The 21725-nt window shown below is 46.2% G+C and overlaps 1 protein-coding gene across 2 annotated transcripts in view; it reads right to left on the bottom strand.

Moving 5' to 3' along the window:
- The window catches only part of LOC110153457 (C-myc promoter-binding protein-like), an 83953-nt gene that overhangs the window by 43370 nt on the left and 18858 nt on the right, over positions 1-21725 (bottom strand). For both annotated transcript variants that reach the window (XM_055154879.1, XM_055154878.1), the window contains exons 8-19: positions 20200-20258; positions 18466-18610; positions 16583-16758; positions 16377-16477; positions 14043-14261; positions 10085-10230; positions 8924-9054; positions 5410-5539; positions 4463-4669; positions 3961-4089; positions 578-716; positions 11-97 (exon numbers count right to left, since the gene is read on the bottom strand). In XM_055154879.1, the coding sequence (XP_055010854.1) occupies positions 11-97; positions 578-716; positions 3961-4089; positions 4463-4669; positions 5410-5539; positions 8924-9054; positions 10085-10230; positions 14043-14261; positions 16377-16477; positions 16583-16758; positions 18466-18610; positions 20200-20258 (1669 nt within the window). The remainder of the gene's footprint in view (positions 1-10; positions 98-577; positions 717-3960; positions 4090-4462; positions 4670-5409; positions 5540-8923; positions 9055-10084; positions 10231-14042; positions 14262-16376; positions 16478-16582; positions 16759-18465; positions 18611-20199; positions 20259-21725) is intronic.

The following is a 21725-nucleotide window of genomic DNA, read 5'->3' as shown; positions in this document are numbered from 1 at the left end:
GGTCTGGTACCTGTGCTGGACTTGTCGTCTCCGGGCTCGTCTCTGGTCTCAGCTGAACTGTCCAAACTGCTGTGGCTCTCGGTGTCACTGCTGCCGTCTGAAAACAACAAACGAAAACTTCAACTGCAATACTAGTACTGCAGTACTTTTACTGTAGTACTACACCAGCACAAATACTATACTAGTACTATAATCTGGACACAATAGCAGTAGTAGTAGCAGTAACAGTAGTAGTAGTGGTAGTATTAGTAGTATTTTTTATTAGCAGTAATGGTAGTAGTAATAGTAGTAGTAGTAGTAGTACCTGTAGTACCCGTAGTAATAGTAGTAGTACCTGTAGTAGTAGCAGTAGTAGTAGTAGAAGTAGTAGTAGTAGCAGTAGTAGTAATAGTAGTAGTACTTGTAGTAGTAGTAGTAGTAGTAGTAATAATAGTAGTAATAGTAGTAGTAGTACCTGTAGTACCTGTAGTAGTAATAGTAGTATTAGTAGTAGTAGTACTTGTAGTACCTGTAGTAATAGTAGCAGTACCTGTAGTACCTGTAGTAGTAGTAATAGTAGTAGTACTTGTAGTATTACCTAAGATGGGGCTGAGGTTGTGAGTTTTTTCCTTCACGGCTCGTTTAAACTGAGCCACTCCCAGAAGAACGTTCCGGAGCTTCATCCACAGGAAGTATCCGCCCCGAGAAGAGGAGGGCCACGTGCTCTCCAGCACCACCTACAGGACAGGAGGAGGACAACGCATAAATACTACTGTAACTACTGTAACTACTGTTACTACTGTAACTACTGTTACTACTGTAACTACTGCAACTACTGCTACTACTGCAACTACTGTTACTACTGTTACTACTGTAACTACTGCTACTACTGCAACTACTGTTACTACTGTAACTACTGTTACTACTGTTACTACTGCTACTACTGCAACTACTGTTACTACTGTTACTACTGCAACTACTGTTACTACTGTAACTATTGTTACTACTGTTACTACTGCTACTACTGCAACTACTGTTACTACTAACTGTTACTACTGCAACTACTGTTACTACTGCTACTACTGCAACTACTGTTACTACTGCTACTACTGCAACTACTGTTACTACTGTTACTACTGCAACTACTGTTACTACTACTACTGTACTACTGCAACTACTGTACTACTGTACTACTACTGCTACTACTGTTACTACTGTACTACTACTGTACTACTACTGCTAACTACTAGTTACTACTGTACTATACTACTGTTACTACTGTACTACTACTACTGTTACTACTGTTACTGCTACTGTTAACTACTGTAACTACTGTTACTACTGTTACTACTGCAACTACTGTTACTACTGTAACTACTGTTACTACTGTGTTACTACTGCTACTACTGCTACTACTACTACTGCTACTACTACTGCTACTACTACTGTACTACTGCTAACTACTGTACTACTACTGTTACTACTACTGTTACTAACTACTGTTACTACTACTGTACTACTAACTACTGTAACTACTACTACTGTACTACTACTACTGTAACTACTGTACTACTGTTACTGTAACTGTAACTACTACTGTACTGCAACTACTGTTACTACTACTGTTACTACTACTACTGTAACTACTGTACTACTACTACTGCAACTACTGTGTTACTACTGTAACTACTGTTACTACTGTTACTACTGTTACTACTGTAACTACTGCAACTACTGTTACTACTGTAACTACTGCAACTACTGTAACTACTGTAACTACTGTTACTACTGTTACTGTACTACTGTAACTACTGCAACTACTGTTACTGTAACTACTGTTACTACTGCTACTACTGCAACTACTGTTACTACTGTTACTACTGCTAACTACTACTGTTACTAACTGTAAACTACTGTTACTACTGTTACTACTGTTACTACTGTACTGCAACTACTGCAACTACTGTACTACTGTAACTACTGTACTGTAACTACTGTAACTACTGTACTACTGTTACTACTGTACTGTACTACTGTTACTACTGTTACTACTGTTACTACTGTTACTACTGTTACTACTGTAACTACTGTAACTACTGTAACTACTGTACTACTGTTACTACTGTACTACTACTACTGTACTACTACTACTGTTACTACTGTTACTACTGTAACTACTGTACTGTACTACTAACTACTGTTACTACTACGTACTACTACTGTAACTACTACTACTAACTACTGTACTACTGTTACTACTGTACTGTACTACTGTACTACTGCACTACTGTTACTACTGTACTAACTGTACTACTGTACTACTGCTACTGCAACTACTGTTACTACTGTACTACTGTATACTGTAACTATGTTACTACTGTACTACTGCAAACTACTGTTACTACTGTTACTACTGTACTACTGTACTACTGTTACTACTGTACTACTCTACTGTTACTACTGTACTACTGTACTACTGTTACTACTGTACTACTCTGTTACTACTGTACTACTACTGTAACTACTGTATACTGTACTAACTACTGCAACTACTGCTACTGTACTACTACTACTGCAACTACTACTACTGCTAACTACTGCAACTACTGTACTACTGTTACTACTTGTAACTACTGTAACTACTGCAACTACTGTAACTACTGTTACTACTGCAACTACTGTACTACTGTTACTACTGTAACTACTGTAACTACTGTAACTACTGTAACTACTGTAACTACTGTAACTACTGTAACTACTACTGTAACTACTGTAACTACTGTAACTACTGTTACTACTGTAACTACTGCAACTACTGTAACTACTGTTACTACTGTTACTACTGCTACTACTGTAACTACTGTAACTACTGTAACTACTGTTACTACTGTTACTGTAACTACTGCAACTACTGTTACTACTGTAACTACTACTGTACTACTGTACTACTAACTGTAACTACTAGTAACTACTGTTACTACTGTAACTACTGTTACTACTACTACTGTAACTACTGTAACTACTGTAACTACTACTGTAACTACTGTAACTACTGTACTACTGTACTACTGCAACTACTGTAACTACTGTACTTACTTTACTACTGTAACTACTGTAACTACTGTAACTACTGTTACTACTACTGTAACTACTGTTACTACTGTAACTACTGTAACTACTGTTACTACTGTAACTACTGTAACTACTGTTACTACTGTTACTACTGTAACTACTGTAACTACTGTAACTACTGTACTGCAACTACTGTTACTACTGTAACTACTGCAACTACTGCAACTACTGTAACTACTGTTACTACTGTAACTACTGTAACTACTGTAACTACTGTAACTACTGTAACTACTGTAACTACTGTACTACTGTAACTACTGTACTACTGTAACTACTGTAACTACTGTAACTACTAGTACTACTGTAACTACTGTAACTACTACTACTGTTATTACTGCTACTCCTATGGTGTCGTAAAAGTATCTTGTTGTAGTAGTATTTGCAGTATCAGTGTAGTAAAAGTACCTTGTTGTAGTAGTATTTGCAGTATTTGTTGTAGTAGTATTTGCAGTATCAGTGTAGTAAAAGTACCTTGTTGTAGCAGTATTTGCAGTATCAGTGTAGTAAAAGTACCTTGTTGTAGTAGTATTTGCAGTATCAGTGTAGTAAAAGTACCTTGTTGTAGTAGTATTTGCAGTATCAGTGTAGTAAAAGTACCTTGTTGTAGTAGTATTTGCAGTATCAGTGTAGTAAAAGTACCTTGTTGTAGCAGTATTTGCAGTATCAGTGTAGTAAAAGTACCTTGTTGTAGTAGTATTTGCAGTATCAGTGTAGTAAAAGTACCTTGTTGTAGTAGTATTTGCAGTATCAGTGTAGTAAAAGTACCTTGTTGTAGTAGTATTTGCAGTATCAGTGTAGTAAAAGTACCTTGTTGTAGTAGTATTTGCAGTATCAGTGTAGTAAAAGTACCTTGTTGTAGTACCCGTAGGTGATGGCGTTGGGCAGGACTCCGGCTTTCTTCATCTCAAACAAAACTCTGACGGCGAGAACAGGCTGACCGTACTGACCACAGAGCTGCATCAAGACCCGGTAACACACCTGGAGACAAAGACCAGGACTAAACCAGGACTAAAACAGAACTGAACCAGGACTGAACCAGGTTTGAACCAGGACTAAACCAGGTCTAAAACAGGACTAAACCAGGTCTAAAATCGGACTAGATCAGGACTAAACCAGGACTAAACCAGGACTAAACCAGGTCTGAACCAGGACTAAACCAAGACTAAACCAGGATTAAAATTAAACCAGGACTAAACCAAGACTAAACCAAGACTAAACAAGGACTAAACCAGGACTAAACCAAGACTAAACCAGGACTAAACCAGGATTTAAAGCAGGATTTAAAGCAGGACTAAATCAGGTCTAAAGCAGGACTAAATGAGGACTAGAGGAGGACTAGGGGAGGACTTGCCTCGTCAGGGGGCTGCAGGTTCTTGTTGGTCATGGTCCGGAGCAGGTCGTAGGCCGTTCGGAGCGCTCGGACTTTAGAGTGGCAGGTTTTGGTGTAGGCGGGTAAACAGGTGAACCACAGACCGTAACACAGACGCACCAGACACTTGGACCAGAGTTCAGGGACCACCGAGTCCTGCTGCGCCAGTCTCTGACACGACCTGAGCTCCTGCAGCACACCACACTGTCAGGGACCAGGACTGAACCAGGACTGGACCAGGACTAAACCAGGACTAAAACAGGAATAAACCAGGACTGAAATGGGACTGAAATGGGACTGAACCAGGACTGAAATGGGACTGAACCAGGACTAAACCAGGACTTAAGTAGGACTAAACCAGGACTAAACCAGGACTAAATCGGGGCTGAACCGGGGCTGAACCCGGGACTGAACTGGGACTAAACCAGGACTAAATCGGGGCTGAACCGGGACTGAAACAGGACTGAACCGGGACTAAACCAGGACTGAACCAGGACTAAACCAGGACTAAACCAGGACTAAACCAGGATTTAAAGCAGGATTTAAAGCGGGACTAAACCAGGACTGAACCAGGACTAAACCAGGATTTAAAGCAGGATTTAAAGCAGGATTTAAACCAGGACTAAACCAGGACTAAACCAGGACTAAACCAGGACTAAACCAGGATTTAAAGCAGGATTTAAAGCGGGACTAAACCAGGACTGAACCAGGACTAAACCAGGATTTAAAGCAGGATTTAAAGCGGGACTAAATCAGGTCTAAAGCAGGACTAAATGAGGACTAAATGAGGATTGAACCAGGACTTAAGTAGGGCTAAACCAGGACTAAACAAGAACAGAATAAGAACTGAACCAGGTCTTAAACAAGTCTATGGTAAATTAGGACTAAACCAGGACTAAACCAGGACTAAACCAGGACTAAACCTTCACCTGTTTGGTGCGCCGGAACAGAGAGGCGGGGCTTGAGGGGCAGCTCTGGCGTGTGATTGGTCGAGAGCGAGGGGCGGCTCCATCCACAGAATCAAACAGTTCTGGGGTCAGAACGGGAAAACCGTCATATCTGAGGAAAAGAGACGAACGTTTAGACTCCAGGCTCGAGAAAACCAGGAACACGACCGAACGCTCCGACGCACAGACGTCTGGTAGTTTAAGTTTAAGTTTAGTTTGAGTTTAGTTTGAGTTTAATTTAGTTTAAGTTTTAATTTAGTTTTAGTTTAGTTTAGTTTAAGTTTAAGTTTAGTTTAGTTTAGTTTAGTTTAGTTTTAAGTTTAGTTTTAGTTTAGTTTAAGTTTAGTTTAGTGTATTTTATTTTAAGTTTAGTTTTAGTTTATTTTTAGTTTAGTTTTAGTTTAGTTTTAGTTTTAGTTTAGTTTAGTTTAGTTTTAGTTTAAGTTTAGTTTAAGTTTATATGTGAATATAAATTCTCTTCTATGTGAAGAGAATATGTGTCCATTCACATAAACGTGTGTCTGTGTGTTTGACCTGCACACGTATAATCTCTGAAAAATTTAACATGAACCAACAACACGACAGAAACACAGAACAGACTCACCATCAGCAGAACACCCCTCTGTCACACAGAGAGAACACCCCTCTGACACAGAGAGAACACCCCTCTGTCACAGAGAGAACACCCCTCTGTCACACAGAGAACACCTCTGTCACAGAGAAACACCCTCTGTCACACAGAGAAACACCCCTCTGACACAGAGAGAACACCCCTCTGTCACAGAGAGAACACCCCTCTGTCACACAGAGAACACCCCTCTGTCACACAGAGAGAACACCCCTCTGTCACAGAGAGAACACCCTCTGTCACAGAGAGAACACCCCTCTGTCACACAGAGAGAACACCCCTCTGTCACACAGAGAACACCCCTCTGTCACAGAGAGAGAACACCCCTCTGTCAGCACAGAGAGAACACCCCTCTGTCACACAGAGAGAACACCCTCTGACACAGAGAGAACACCCCTCTGTCACACAGAGAGAACACCCCTCTGTCACAGAGAGAACACCCTCTGTCACAGAGAGAACACCCCTCTGTCACACAGAGAGAACACCCCTCTGTCACACACTCTGTCACACAGAGAGAACACCCCTCTGTCACAGAGAGAACACCCCTCTGTCACAGAGAAGAACACCCCTCTGTCACACAGAGAGAACACCCCTCTGTCACACAGAGAACACCCCTCTGTCACACAGAGAGAACACCCCTCTGTCACACACCCTCTCTGTCACAGAGAACACGAACACCCCTCTGTCACACAGAGAGAAACCCCTCTGTCACAGAGAGAACACCCCTCTGTCACAGAGAGAACACCCTCTGTCACACAGAGAACACCCCTCTGTCACACAGAGAACACCCCTCTGTCACAGAGAGAGAACACCCTCTGTCACAGAGAGAACCCTCTGTCACAGAGAGAACACCCCTCTGACACACAGAGAGAACACCCTCTGTCACAGAGAGAACACCCCTCTGTCACACAGAGAGAGAACACCCCTCTGTCACAGAGAGAACACCCCTCTGTCACACAGAGAGAACACCCCTCTGTCACAGAGAGAACACCCCTCTGACACAGAGAGAACACCCCTCTGACACCTCTGTCACACAGAGAGAAACACCCCTCTGTCACACAAGAGAGACACAGAGAGAACCCCTCTGACTGTCACAGAGAGAACACCCTCTGACACAGAGAGAACACCCTCTGTCACAGAGAGAACACCCCTCTGACACAGAGAGAACACCCCTCTGTCACACAGAGAGAACACCCTCTGTCACAGAGAGAACACCCTCTGACAGAAGAGAACACCCCTCTGACACAGAGAACACCCCTCTGTCACAGAGAGAACACCCCTCTGTCACACAGAGAACACCCCTCTGTCACACAGAGAGAACCCCTCTGACACAGAGAGAACCCCTCTGTCACAGAGAGAACACCCCTCTGTCACACAGAGAGAACACCCTCTGTCACAGAGAGAACACCCTCTGTCACACAGAGAGAACACCCCTCTGTCACAGAGAGAACACCCCTCTGTCACAGAGAGAAACACCCCTCTGTCACAGAGAGAACACCCCCTCTGTCACAGAGAGAACACCCTCTGTCACAGTCACAGAGAGAACACCCCTCTGTCACCAGAGAGAACACCCCTCTGTCACAGAGAGAACACCCTCTGACACAGAGAGAACACCCCTCTGTCACAGAGAGAACACCCCTCTGTCACAGAGAGAACACCCCTCTGTCACAGAGAGAAACACCCTCTGTCACACAGAGAGAACACCCCTCTGTCACAGAGAGAACACCCCTCTGTCACAGAGAGAACACCCCTCTGACACAGAGAGAACACCCCTCTGTCACAGAGAGAACACCCCTCTGTCACAGAGAGAACACCCCTCTGTCACAGAGAGAACACCCCTCTGTCACAGAGAGAACACCCCTCTGACACAGAGAGAACACCCCTCTGACACACAGAGAGAACACCCCTCTGACACAGAGAGAACACCCCTCTGTCACACAGAGAACAGAGAGAACACCCCTCTGTCACAGAGAGAACAGAGACACCCCTCTGTCACACAGAGAGAACACCCCTCTGACACACAGAGAGAACACCCCTCTGACACAGAGAGAACACCCCTCTGTCACAGAGAGAACACCCCTCTGTCACACAGAGAGAACACCCCTCTGTCACAGAGAGAAACCCCTCTGTCACAGAGAGAACACCCCTCTGTCACAGAGAGACACACCCCCTCTGTCACAGAGAGAACACCCCTCTGTCACAGAGAGAACACCCTCTGTCACACAGAGAGAACACCCCTCTGTCACACAGAGAGAACACCCCTCTGTCACAGAGAGAACACCCCGACACACCCTCTGTCACACAGAGAACACCCCTCTGTCACAGAGAGAACACCCCTCTGACACAGAGAGAACACCCCTCTGTCACACAGAGAGAACACCCCTCTGTCACCCCTCTGTCACAGAGAGAACACCCTTCTGTCACAGAGAGAACACCCCTCTGTCACAGAGAGAGAACACCCTCTGACACAGAGAGAACACCCTCTCTGTCACAGAGAGAACACCTCTGTCACAGAGAGAACACCCCTCTGTCACAGAGAGAGACACCCCTCTGTCACAGAGAGAACACTCATATTCCACCGAGTCGTGTCCTTTAGTCCAACAGAAACTGAACCACATCAGACACAAGGAAACAACTGTTTTTTGAGCTTAGTTTATGTAAATGAGTCATGTGGTTTTAAGTTTAATTTCTGTAAAATGTAAACAAATGTGCTCAAAGCTGAGTGGACAGAGGAGGACTGCGGACACAGAAACGACGTGTCTGGACGCAGATCGTTTCTTATTTTTGGTTTTATTTTGAAAAGCGAACGAACGAATGACCCACAGACTCTCGTCCTCCTCCTCACCAGAGGGTCACCGGGTCCAGTACCTGTAGGGCAGGGGGGGCTCCTCGTCGCTCGGGCCCAGGCCGGGGCTCAGCTCAGGCGGGTAGATGAAGACCGTGTGTTCACTGCTCTGGACCTCCTCTTCAATCAACCGACAATCCTCTGCCCCCTCCAGCTGCAACAGACCAGGACTAGACCAGGACTAGACCAGGACTAGACCAGGACTAAACCAGGACTAGACCAGGACTAGACCAGGACTAGACCAGGTCTAAACCAGGACTACACCAGGACTACACCAGGACTACACCAGGACTAAACCAGGACTAAACCAGGACTAGACCAGGACTAGACCAGGACTACACCAGGACTACACCAGGACTAGACCAGGACCGAACCAGGACTAAACCAGGACTAAACCAGGACTCAACCAGGACTCAACCAGGACTAAACCAGGACCGAACCAGGACCGAACCAGGACTAAACCAGGACTAAACCAGGACTACACCAGGACTAGACCAGGACTACACCAGGACTACACCAGGACCGAACCAGGACCGAACCAGGACTAAACCAGGACTCAACCAGGAATAAACCAGGACCAAACCAGGACCGAACCAGGACTAAACCAGGACTAAACCAGGACTCAACCAGGACTCAACCAGGACCGAACCAGGACTGAACCAGGACTGAACCAGGACTGAACCAGGACCAGACCAGGACTAGACCAGGACTAGACCAGGACTGAACCAGGACTGAACCAGGACCAAACCAGGACTAGACTAGGACTGGACCAGGACTGGACCAGGACTAAACCAGGACCAAACCAGGACTAGACTAGGACTGGACCAGGACTAAACCAGGACTAGACCAGGACTAGACCAGGACTGGACCAGGACTGGACCAGAACCGAACCAGGACCAAACCAGGACTAAACCAGGACTCAACCAGGACTAAACCAGGACCAAACCAGGACCAGACCAGGACCGGACCAGGACTGGACCAGGACTAAACCAGGACTAAACCAGGACTGGACCAGGACTGAACCAGGACTCAACCAGGACTAAACCAGAACTAGACTAGGACTAAACCAGGTCTAAACCAGGTCTACATTTACTCCAGGAATAAACCAGAATTAAAACAAGATTAACCAGGACTAGGTCAGGACTAAACCAGATCTAAACCTGGTCTAAACCTGGTCTTTGTACCTTCTCCACGCAGTCGTCGAAAAAGGCGAGTCCTGCGTCTTTGTCACTGACGAAGGAACACTCCTCGATGAAACGACTGAACATCTGAGTCCGAGTGAGAAGAGAGAAGAACTTCTGATGAGAACGCTCCCGACTGCGAAGGAAACCTGAACACAAGACGAAAAGACGAAAGAAACGTGAGGAAACCTGAACACAAGACGAAAAGACGAAAGAAACGTGAGGAAACCTGAACACAAGACGAAAAGAAGAAAAGAAGAGACACATGAGGAAACCTGAACACAAGACGAAAAGACGAAAGGAAGAAACACGTGAGGAAACCTGAACACAAGACGAAAAGACGAAAAGAAGAAACACGTGAGGAAACCTGAACACAAGACGAAAAGACGAAAAGAAGAAACACGTGAGGAAACCTGAACACAAGACGAAAAGAAAAAAGACACGTGAGGAAACCTGAACACAAGACGAAAAGACAAAAGAAACGTGAGGAAACCTGAACACAAGACGAAAAGAAGAAACACGTGAGGAAACCTGAACACAAGAAGAAAAGACGAAAGGAAGAAACACGTGAGGAAACCTGTACACAAGACGAAAAGACGAAAGAAACGTGAGGAAACCTGAACACAAAAAATCAGAGCTGTGCCAAAAGTGAAAAAATCGATAAATCGCAATTTAAACTTTGATCAGTCTCGATGATAAGACAAGAACATTTTAATCAGTGGGACAATGGGACAGAGAGGGACACAGGGACAGAGTGGGAGAGTTGGACAGAGGGACACAGGGACAGTTGGACAGTTGGACAGAGTTGGACAGTTGGACAGAGTGGGACAGAGTGGGACAGAGTGGGACACAGTGGAACAGAGTTTGGACACAGCGGGACACAGTGGGACAGAGTTGGACACAGTGGAACAGAGTTGGACAGATTTGGACAGAGTGGGACACAGTGGGACACAGTGGAACAGAGTTGGACACAGTGGGACACAGTGGAACAGAGTTGGACAGAGTTGGACAGAGTGGGACAGAGTGGGACAGAGTGGGACAGAGTTGGACAGAGTGGGACACAGTGGAACAGAGTTGGACAGAGTTGGACAGAGTGGGACAGAGTGGGACACAGTGGAACAGAGTTGGACAGAGTTGGACAGAGTGGGACACAGTGGAACAGAGTTGGACACAGTGGGACAGAGTGGGACACAGTGGAACAGAGATGGACACAGTGGGACACAGTGGAACAGAGTTGGACAGAGTTGGACAGAGTGGGACAGAGTGGGACAGAGTGGGACAGAGTTGGACAGAGTGGGACACAGTGGAACAGAGTTGGACAGAGTGGGACAGAGTGGGACAGAGTGGGACACAGTGGAACAGAGTGGACAGAGTTGGACAGAGTGGGACACAGTGGAACAGAGTTGGACACAGCGGGACACAGTGGGACAGAGTTGGACAGAGTGGGACACAGTGGGACACAGGGACAGTTGGACAGAGTTGGACAGTTGGACAGAGTGGGACAGTTGGACACAGCGGGACACAGTGGGACAGAGTTGGACAGAGTGGGACACAGTGGAACAGAGTTGGACACAGCGGGACACAGTGGGACAGAGTTGGACAGAGTGGGACACAGTGGGACACAGTGGGACACAGTGGAACAGAGTTGGACAGAGTTGGACAGAGTTGGACAGAGTGGGACACAGTGGGACACAGTGGAACAGAGTTGGACACAGTGGAACAGAGTTGGACAGAGTTGGACACAGTGGGACACAGTGGGACACAGTGGGACACAGGGACAGTTGGACAGAGTTGGACAGTTGGACAGAGTGGGACAGTTGGACACAGCGGGACACAGTGGGACAGAGTTGGACAGAGTGGGACACAGTGGGACACAGTGGGACAGTGGGACACAGTGGACAGAGTGGGACAGTTGGACACAGCGGGACACAGTGGGACAGAGTTGGACAGAGTGGGACACAGTGGAACAGAGTTGGACACAGCGGGACACAGTGGGACAGAGTTGGACAGAGTGGGACACAGTGGGACACAGTGGGACACAGTGGGACACAGTGGAACACAGTTGGACAGAGTTGGACAGAGTTGGACAGAGTGGGACAGAGTGGGACAGAGTTGGACAGAGTGGGACACAGTGGAACAGAGTTGGACAGAGTTGGACAGAGTGGGACACAGTGGGACACAGTGGAACAGAGTTGGACACAGTGGAACAGAGTTGGACAGAGTTGGACAGAGTGGGACACAGTGGGACACAGTGGGACAGTTGGACAGAGTTGGACAGTTGGACAGAGTGGGACAGTTGGACACAGCGGGACACAGTGGGACAGAGTTGGACACAGCGGGACACAGTGGGACAGAGTTGGACAGAGTGGGACACAGTGGACACAGTGGAACAGAGTTGGACAGAGTTGGACAGAGTGGGACACAGTGGGACACAGGGACAGTTGGACAGAGTTGGACAGTTGGACAGAGTGGGACAGTTGGACACAGCGGGACACAGTGGGACAGAGTTGGACAGAGTGGGACACAGTGGGACACACAGGGACAGTTGGACAGAGTGGGACAGTTGGACACAGCGGGACACAGTGGGACAGAGTTGGACAGAGTGGGACACAGTGGGACACAGTGGAACAGAGATGGACACAGTGGAACAGAGATGGACAGAGTTGGACAGAGTTGGACAGAGTTGGACAGATTTGGACAGAGTGGGACAGAGTGGGACAGAGTTGGACAGAGTGGGACACAGTGGAACAGTGTTGGACACAGTGGAACAGAGTTGGACAGAGTTGGACAGAGTTGGACAGAGTGGGACACAGTGGGACACACAGTGGAACAGAGTTGGACACAGTGGACACAGTGGGACAGAGTTGGACACAGTGGGACACAGTGGAACAGAGTGGGACAGAGTTGGACAGAGTGGGACAGTTGGACAGAGTGGGACAGTTGGACAGAGTTGGACAGAGTGGGACAGTTGGACAGAGTGGGACAGAGTGGGACAGAGTGGGACAGTTGGACAGAGTGGGACAGAGTGGGACAGAGTGGGACAGTTGGACAGAGTTGGACAGAGTGGGACAGTTGGACAGAGTTGGACAGAGTGGGACAGTTGGACACAGTTGGACAGAGTGGGACAGTGGGACAGAGTGGGACAGTTGGACACAGAGTGGGACAGTTTGGACAGAGTTGGGACAGAGTTGGACAGAGTTGGACAGAGTTGGACAGAGTGGGACAGTTGGACACAGTTGGACAGAGTGGACAGAGTTTGGACAGAGTGGACAGTGGACAGAGTGGGACAGAGTGGGACAGAGTGGGACAGAGTGGGACAGAGTTGGACAGAGTGGACAGTTGGACAGAGTGGGACAGTTGGACAGAGTTGGACAGAGTTGGACAGAGTGGGACAGTTGGACAGAGTGGGACAGAGTTGGACAGAGTTGGACAGAGTGGGACAGTTGGACAGAGTGGGACAGTGGACAGAGTGGACAGAGTGGGACAGTTGGACAGAGTGGGACAGTTGGACAGAGTGGACAGAGTTGGACAGAGTTGGACAGAGTGGGACAGAGTGGGACAGAGTTGGACAGAGTGGGACAGTTGGACACAGTTGGACACAGTGGGACAGTTGGACAGAGTGGGACAGTTGGACACAGTTGGACACAGTGGGACAGAGTGGGACAGTTGGACAGAGTGGGACAGTTGGACAGAGTTGGACAGAGTGGGACAGTTGGACAGAGTGGGACAGTTGGACAGAGTTGGACAGAGTGGGACAGTTGGACAGAGTGGGACAGAGTTGGACACAGTTGGACAGAGTGGGACAGTTGGACAGAGTGGGACAGTTGGACAGAGTGGGACAGTTGGACACAGTTGGACAGAGTGGGACAGTTGGACAGAGTGGGACAGTTGGACAGAGTGGGACAGTTGGACAGAGTTGGACAGAGTGGGACAGTTGGACACAGCGGGACACAGTTGGTACCGTGCAGGTCGAACAGCGAGCTGGCGTCCGTGGCCTTCTCGGACGGCGCCTGGGTGATGGGACGCAGGAACGAGCGGTATCCTTTCAAAATGGCCGCCATGAAGGACAGAAACGCTTCCTGTACGTCCAACTCCAGAGACGCCCGACTCCGCCCCCCGCTCACCTCCCACGAGTCCGACAGGGTCAACTCCAGGAGCCCGTCGCCCGGCAGGGGGTCACCTGCACCACCACAACACAAACACAAACAAACACTGTTTCTGACCAGGACTGGACCAGGACCAAGACTGGACCAGGACTAAGTACTACTACTACAAGTACTAAACTACTACTACTACTACTACTGTTACTATTACTACAACTACTACTACTGTTACTATTACTACAACTACTACTACTACTACTACTACTACTACTACTGTTACTAACTACTACTACTACTACTACTACTACTACAACTACTACTACTACTGTTACTACTACAACTACTACTACTAGTTACTACTACAACTACTACTACTACTACTACTACTACTACTACTACTACTACTGTTACTACTACTACTACTACTGTTAATACAACAACAACTACTACTACTACTACTACTACTACTACTACTACTACTACTACTACTGTTACTACTACTACTACTACTACTACTACTGTTACTACTACTACTACTACTACTACTACTACTACTACTGTTACTACTACTACTACTACTACTACTGTTACTACTACTACTACTACTACTACTACTACTGTTACTACTACTACTACTACTACTACTACAACTACTACTACTACTACTGTTACTACTACAACTACTACTACTACTACTGTTACTACTACAACTACTACTACTACTACTACAACTACTACTACTGTTACTACTACAACTACTACTACTGTTACTACTACTACTACTACTGTTACTACTACTACTACTACTACTGTTACTACTACAACTACTACTACTACTACTACTACTACTACGTTACTACTACTACTACTACTACTACTACTACTGTTACTACTACTACTACTACTACTACTACTGTTACTACTACTACTACTACTACTACTACTACTACTACTACTACTACTACTGTTACTACTACTACTACTACTACAACTACTACTACTACTACTACTACTACTACTACTACTACTACTACTACTACTACTAGACTCTGTTAGACACTGAGCTACGCAGTTACTACAGACACACAGACACACAGACACAGACACACACACAGACACACTTACACACAGACGCAGACACACAGACACAGACACACAGACACACACACAGACACTGACGCAGACACTGACGCAGACACAGACACACACAGAGACACACACACAGACACAGACACACACACAGACACTGACGCAGACACACAGACGCAGAGACAGACACACACACAGACACAGACACACAGACGCAGACACAGACACACAGACACACACACACACACACAGACACTGACGCAGACACTGACGCAGACACAGACACACACACAGACGCACACACAGACACAGACACACAGACGCAGACACACAGACACAGATGCAGACACACAGACACAGATGCAGACACACAGACGCAGACACACACACAGACACACACACAGACACTACACACAGACACACACACAGACACTGACGCAGACACACAGACACAGACGCAGACACACAGACGCAGACACACAGACGCAGACACAGACACACACACAGACACACTGACACAGACGCAGACACACAGACACAGACAAACACACAGACACAGACACACAGACACTGACGCAGACACTGACGCACACACAGACACACAGACACACAGACGCAGACACAGACGCAGACACAGACACACAAACGCAGACACAGACACACAGACACACAGACGCAGACACAGACACACACACACAGACACAGACACACACACGCAGACACACAGACACACACACAGATGCAGACACACAGACACAGACACACAGACACACACACAGACGCAAACACACACACAGACGCAGACACACAGACACGCAGACACAGACACAGACACACAGACGCAGACACACAGACGCAGACACACAGACGCAGACACACAGACACAGACACAGACACACACACAGACACACTGACACAGACGCAGACACACAGACACAGACAAACACACAGACACAGACACACAGACGCAGACACACACACACAGACACAGACGCAGACACACAGACGCAGACACACAGACACAGACGCAGACACAGACACACAGACGCAGACACACAGACACAGACACACAGACACACAGACACACACACACTGACACAGACCGTCGAGCAGTTGTTGGTGCAGGGAGCGCAGTGAGTTGAGCAGGTTTTTACAGGCTTTCTTCGGGAGAATCTTCCAGGAAACGGCCTTCTTCTCCTCACAGCTGTGGACACAACACAGCAGGTTTGTGTTTTGTTTTATTTGGGACTTTAGACGTAACAGTGGGTGGTTTGTGTCTGTTGTGTCGCGGTGCTGTTTGTTTTCTCACTGGTAGATGGCGCTGGTGTCCAGGTCCACGCAGCTCACGTCGGGAGGAGGCCGGTGCAGGTCGAAGTAACGCGAGTCCACTCCCACGATGAAGGGACAGGGGGCGTTCAGGACATCGGCGAGAGCCAGAGGACACAGAGGGACGTAGGGACACGCCCAGTGGAACGGGAAGAGCAGCTGAAACACAACGAAACCCAGTTTGAACTGTGCCCCCCCCCCGTGTCAGGGTCGCCTCAGAGATGGATGAATGAAATATATTAATGATGTCGACACTAGGGACGGGCATTCGGTGAAATTTCGGAAGAATTAACGATCGATTATCGATTAATCATTAACGTTGTTATATTAAAATGATCATCATTATTATTACTATCTGCACTAATCTGCATAAATAAATTCAACTTTACGACATATAAACAGAACGACTCTAGATCCACATCAGCTGTTTGACATTATAATGTGTTTAATTCAGTTTTGTTCAAATCTCACAGAAACAAAACTTAAAACCACATCACTAATTTACATAAACTAAGTGAAGATAAAACTCCAGCTCTTGTGTCGCTGATGTGGTTCAACTTGTGTTGGATTAAAAGACATGACTCAGGTGAATACAGGTCAGTGTGACCAGATTTGTGTTTGTCAAAACCAGGACAGCGTACGGGGGGAGGGGGGCGGGGCCTCGTCATCCACATTGAGCGACTCTCACCTGGAAAAACTTTTTCCCACTGGACACAGAAACATATGTGCTGCTTTATCCACTGTGCACATGGACTCACACTTGTCCCAACGCAACGGAAAGTGTGGAATTTCTTCTACAAGTCATCGTTGCACATCATTCATATTTGCACTTCAGTACGCTGCAGACTGACCGACTGTTTGTGTCTTACGGAAGCCGAGAGGGTCACAACAGACGCAAACGCCGCAACAAATACAAATCCGACAACACAACAAAAAGCCACAACACACCAAAAAAAAAAAACATATCGGAAATGACCGCGGGACTCTATTTTAATGCAAACGCCGCAACAAATACAAACGCCACAACACAAACGCAAATGCCGCAACACATTAAAAAGCCACAACACATTAAAAAGCCACAACACATTAAAAAAAGTCACAACACATTAAAAAGCCACAACAGAAGTGACCGCGGGACTCCATTTTCCGACGGACCGATCAAGCGGCAAGTGAAGAAGAAGAACTACAACATGAAAAGTAAAGGAACGGAGAAGTTGGAAACGTAAGTAAAAGTAATTTATTGTTTTATCATTATTTGTTTCACGTTGTAGTTCTTCTTCTTCACTTGCCGCTTGATCGGTCCGTCGGAAAATAGAGTCCCGCGGTCACTTCCGTTGTGGCTTTTTAACGTGTTGTGGCTTTTTAATGTGTTGTGGCTTTTTAATGTGTTGTGGCTTTTTGATTTGTTGTGGCTTTTTGATGTGTTGTGGCTTTTAGGATTACTACATGAATACTGCTACTTACAAATTTAAATTTAAAAACATAAAAAGTTTAACATTAAAAGGAAGCAGTTTATAATTCCGGACATTATGAAGTCATGAATAGAGTGATAATTGTTGTTGGGGTCCAGAGGGGATTTTGGGAACAGTTGGATCAGACAAACAATATAAAGACATTAAAAACAATAAGACGCTCCCAACCTCTTAGAATCCACTACATTTTCCATTTCAGAAAGGCTAAAAGGTCTTGGTTCAGTCCTGGTCTAGTCGTGGTCCAGTCCCGGTGTAGTCCTGGTCCAGTCCCGGTGTAGTCCTGGTCCAGTCCCGGTGTAGTCCTGGTCCAGTCCCGGTGTAGTCCTGGTCCAGTCCCGGTGTAGTCCTGGTCCAGTCCCGGTGTAGTCCTGGTCTAGTCCCGGTCCAGACTCACAGAGGCCAGAGCTTCGGTGACGCTGGTGAGCACAGACGGTCTGAGGGAGTGAATGAGGATCTTGTGTTCGGTCAGAGCCAGAACCAGAAGAGTCACGGCATTTTCTGGAGTCAGGTTCAGGAGCAGAGCAGAGACACTGCCACCGCTGAGGAGAACACACGAGAACACACACAAGAACATACATGAGAACACACACAAACATACACGAACACACAAGAACAAAAGAGAACAAACATGAGAACGCACAAGAACACACATGAGAACACACACGAGAACACACACAAGAACACACATGAGAACGAACAAAAACATACACGAACACACAAGAACACAAGAGAAAGAACACACGAGAACGAACAAAAACACACATGAGAACGAACAAGAACACACATGAGAACGAACAAAAACACACATGAGAACGAACAAGAACACACATGAGAACACACACAAAACACACATGAGAACGAACAAGAACACACATGAGAACGAACAAGAACACACATGAGAACGAACAAAAACACACATGAGAACGAACAAGAACACACATGAGAACACACAAGAACACACATGAGAACGAACAAAAACACACATGAGAACGAACAAGAACACACATGAGAACACACAAGAACACACATGAGAACACACAAGAACACACATGAGAACAAACAAGAACACACATGAGAACGAACAAGAACACACATGAGAACACACAAGAACACACGTGTTCTATACTATAGAACTATATTTATTTTCAATTTGAAAGTTTTGTGTAAATTTTCAATAACAGTGTTTTTTTCTGAGAGAGAAATGTTGAATAAATGCGTCGTGTAACTAAAAAAATAATCGTTTGAATAATCATGATTTCAATATTGAAAATAATCGTGAATTTTTTATTTTTTTTTTCCATAACAACTCACTCAAAAACTCACCCTTATGTCTGAGATAATACTCCCTACAACTGTACAACTATTCACCGTTATGGAAATGCTCAGATTCTGACTTATGGACCAAAAAACAGCAGAGAACACCTTGGGACTTTTGCCTGTGACGTAACAATCCTGTGAAATTCATAATCAAATGTATTTTGAGTGCTTCGGGGGAGCGGACCTACTGAACCGGTTTCATGAAACAAGCACGACTAAAGCAAAATACAGGCGTGTTTTTAATGAGGGAACAATGTTGTAACACGAGTAAAAGTTCAAAGAAAGAACATTCTGAACAATCTGTGTTCTTTAAATCAGATCTATTCTGCAAAATCAGATTTTGACAGATTTTACCCATGTTCCAGTTGTTTCTCTTCACCGTTTACTCACCTGGAGTTGGATCTGAAGTGATTCATGTTTGAGTAATATTTAATCGCTTATTTTCAAGACGTCACTTCGCCGATGAAGTACCCGCTCGCCGTGAAGTACGTGCCCTGTGAAGTACACACCCCACCACGTACACAGCCTGCGCGACGTACGCGCCCCGCGTACGCGCGTACGCGCCGCCGGCCGCGTACGCGCCCCGCCACGTACGCGCCCCGCCACGTACGCGCCCGTACGCGCCCGCCACGTACGCGCCCCGCCCGTACGCGCCCCGCCACGTACGCGCCCCGCCACGTACGCGCCCCGCCGTGAGATGTATCGTATCGTGGCCTAATTAAGAATAAAATCTAAACTTTCTTGGTTGACTAAAAGTTTTCTAGATTCGTTCAGATGAACCGTGTGAGATATAAATGTTGACGTGTGGTACCTGAGCGGGAGCGGCGAGGACACGGGCTGACTCAGGATCAGACTGTCGTGAGGAGACAACTGTGGACACAGGAGCTCAGGTTACACACCACACATGAGATTAAAGCTGCACTATGGAACTTTTCTGGTGCTTGTCTGCACTGTGCTGTTATTGCATTTTGAGAATGTTCCACAGAGTGGCATTAATGCTGTCTGGGGAAAAGAAGTCCTGACTCAAGCCCTGGGTTCAGTCTAGGTTCAAGTCTCTGTTCAAGTCCCAGTTCAAGTCCCAGTTCAAGTCCCAGTTCAAGTCTCTGTTCAAGTCTCTGTTCAAGTCTCTGTTCAAGTCTCTGTTCAAATCTCTGTTCAAATCTCTGTTCAAGTCCTGGTTCAAGTCCTGGTTCAAGTCTCTGTTCAAGTCTCTGTTCAAGTCTCTGTTCAAGTCTCTGTTCAAGTCTCTGTTCAAGTTCAAGTCTGTTCAAGTCCTCAAGTCTGGTTCAAGTCTCAGTTCAAGTCTCAGTTCAAGTCTCTGTTCAAGTCTCGGTTCAAGTCCCGGTTCAAGTCTCTGTTCAAGTTCAAATCTCTGTTCAAGTCCTCAAGTCTGGTTCAAGTCTCTGTTCAAGTCCTAGTTCAAGTCTCAGTTCAAGTCTCAGTTCAAGTCTCAGTTCAAGTCTCTGTTCAAGTCTCGGTTCAAGTCTCCGTTCAAGTCTCTGTTCAAGTCTCGGTTCAAGTCTCGGTTCAAGTCTCGGTTCAAGTCTCGGTTCAAGTCCCGGTTCAAGTCCCGGTTCAAGTCCCGGTTCAAGTCTCTGTTCAAGTCTCTGTTCAAGTCTCTGTTCAAGTCTCTGTTCAAGTCCCGGTTCAAGTCTCTGTTCAAGTCTCTGTTCAAGTCCCGGTTCAAATCTCTGTTCAAATCTCTGTTCAAGTCCTGGTTCAAGTCTCTGTTCAAGTCCTAGTTCAAGTCCTAGTTCAAGTCTCAGTTCAAGTCTCAGTTCAAGTCTCAGTTCAAGTCCTAGTTCAAGTCCTTGTTCAAGTCTCTGTTCAAGTCTCTGTTCAAGTCTCTGTTCAAGTCTCTGTTCAAGTCTCTGTTCAAGTCCTAGTTCAAGTCCTAGTTCAAGTCTCTGTTCAAGTCCCGGTTCAAATCTCTGTTCAAATCTCTGTTCAAGTCCTGTTCAAGTCCTAGTTCAAGTCCTAGTTCAAGTCCTTGTTCAAGTCTCTGTTCAAGTCTCTGTTCAAGTCTCTGTTCAAGTCTCAGTTCAAGTCTCAGTTCAAGTCTCTGTTCAAGTCTCTGTTCAAGTCCTAGTTCAAGTCTAGTTCAAGTCTCTGTTCAAGTCTCTGTTCAAGTCTCTGTTCAAGTCTCTGTTCAAGTCTCTGTTCAAGTCTCTGTTCAAGTCCTAGTTCAAGTCCTAGTTCAAGTCCTAGTTCAAGTCTCTGTCCAAGTCTCTGTTCAAATCTCTGTTCAAGTCTCGGTTCAAGTCTCGGTTCAAGTCCTAGTTCAAGTCCTAGTTCAAGTCCTAGTTCAAGTCCTAGTTCAAGTCTCTGTTCCAAGTC

This window comes from Boleophthalmus pectinirostris, unplaced genomic scaffold, assembly GCF_026225935.1.
Source record: "Boleophthalmus pectinirostris isolate CB_2022bp ecotype Guang Dong unplaced genomic scaffold, ASM2622593v1 HiC_scaffold_19, whole genome shotgun sequence".
In the NCBI taxonomy this organism is placed as follows: Eukaryota; Metazoa; Chordata; class Actinopteri; order Gobiiformes; family Gobiidae; genus Boleophthalmus; species Boleophthalmus pectinirostris.
This window is presented reverse-complemented; position numbering and strand designations above follow the sequence as displayed.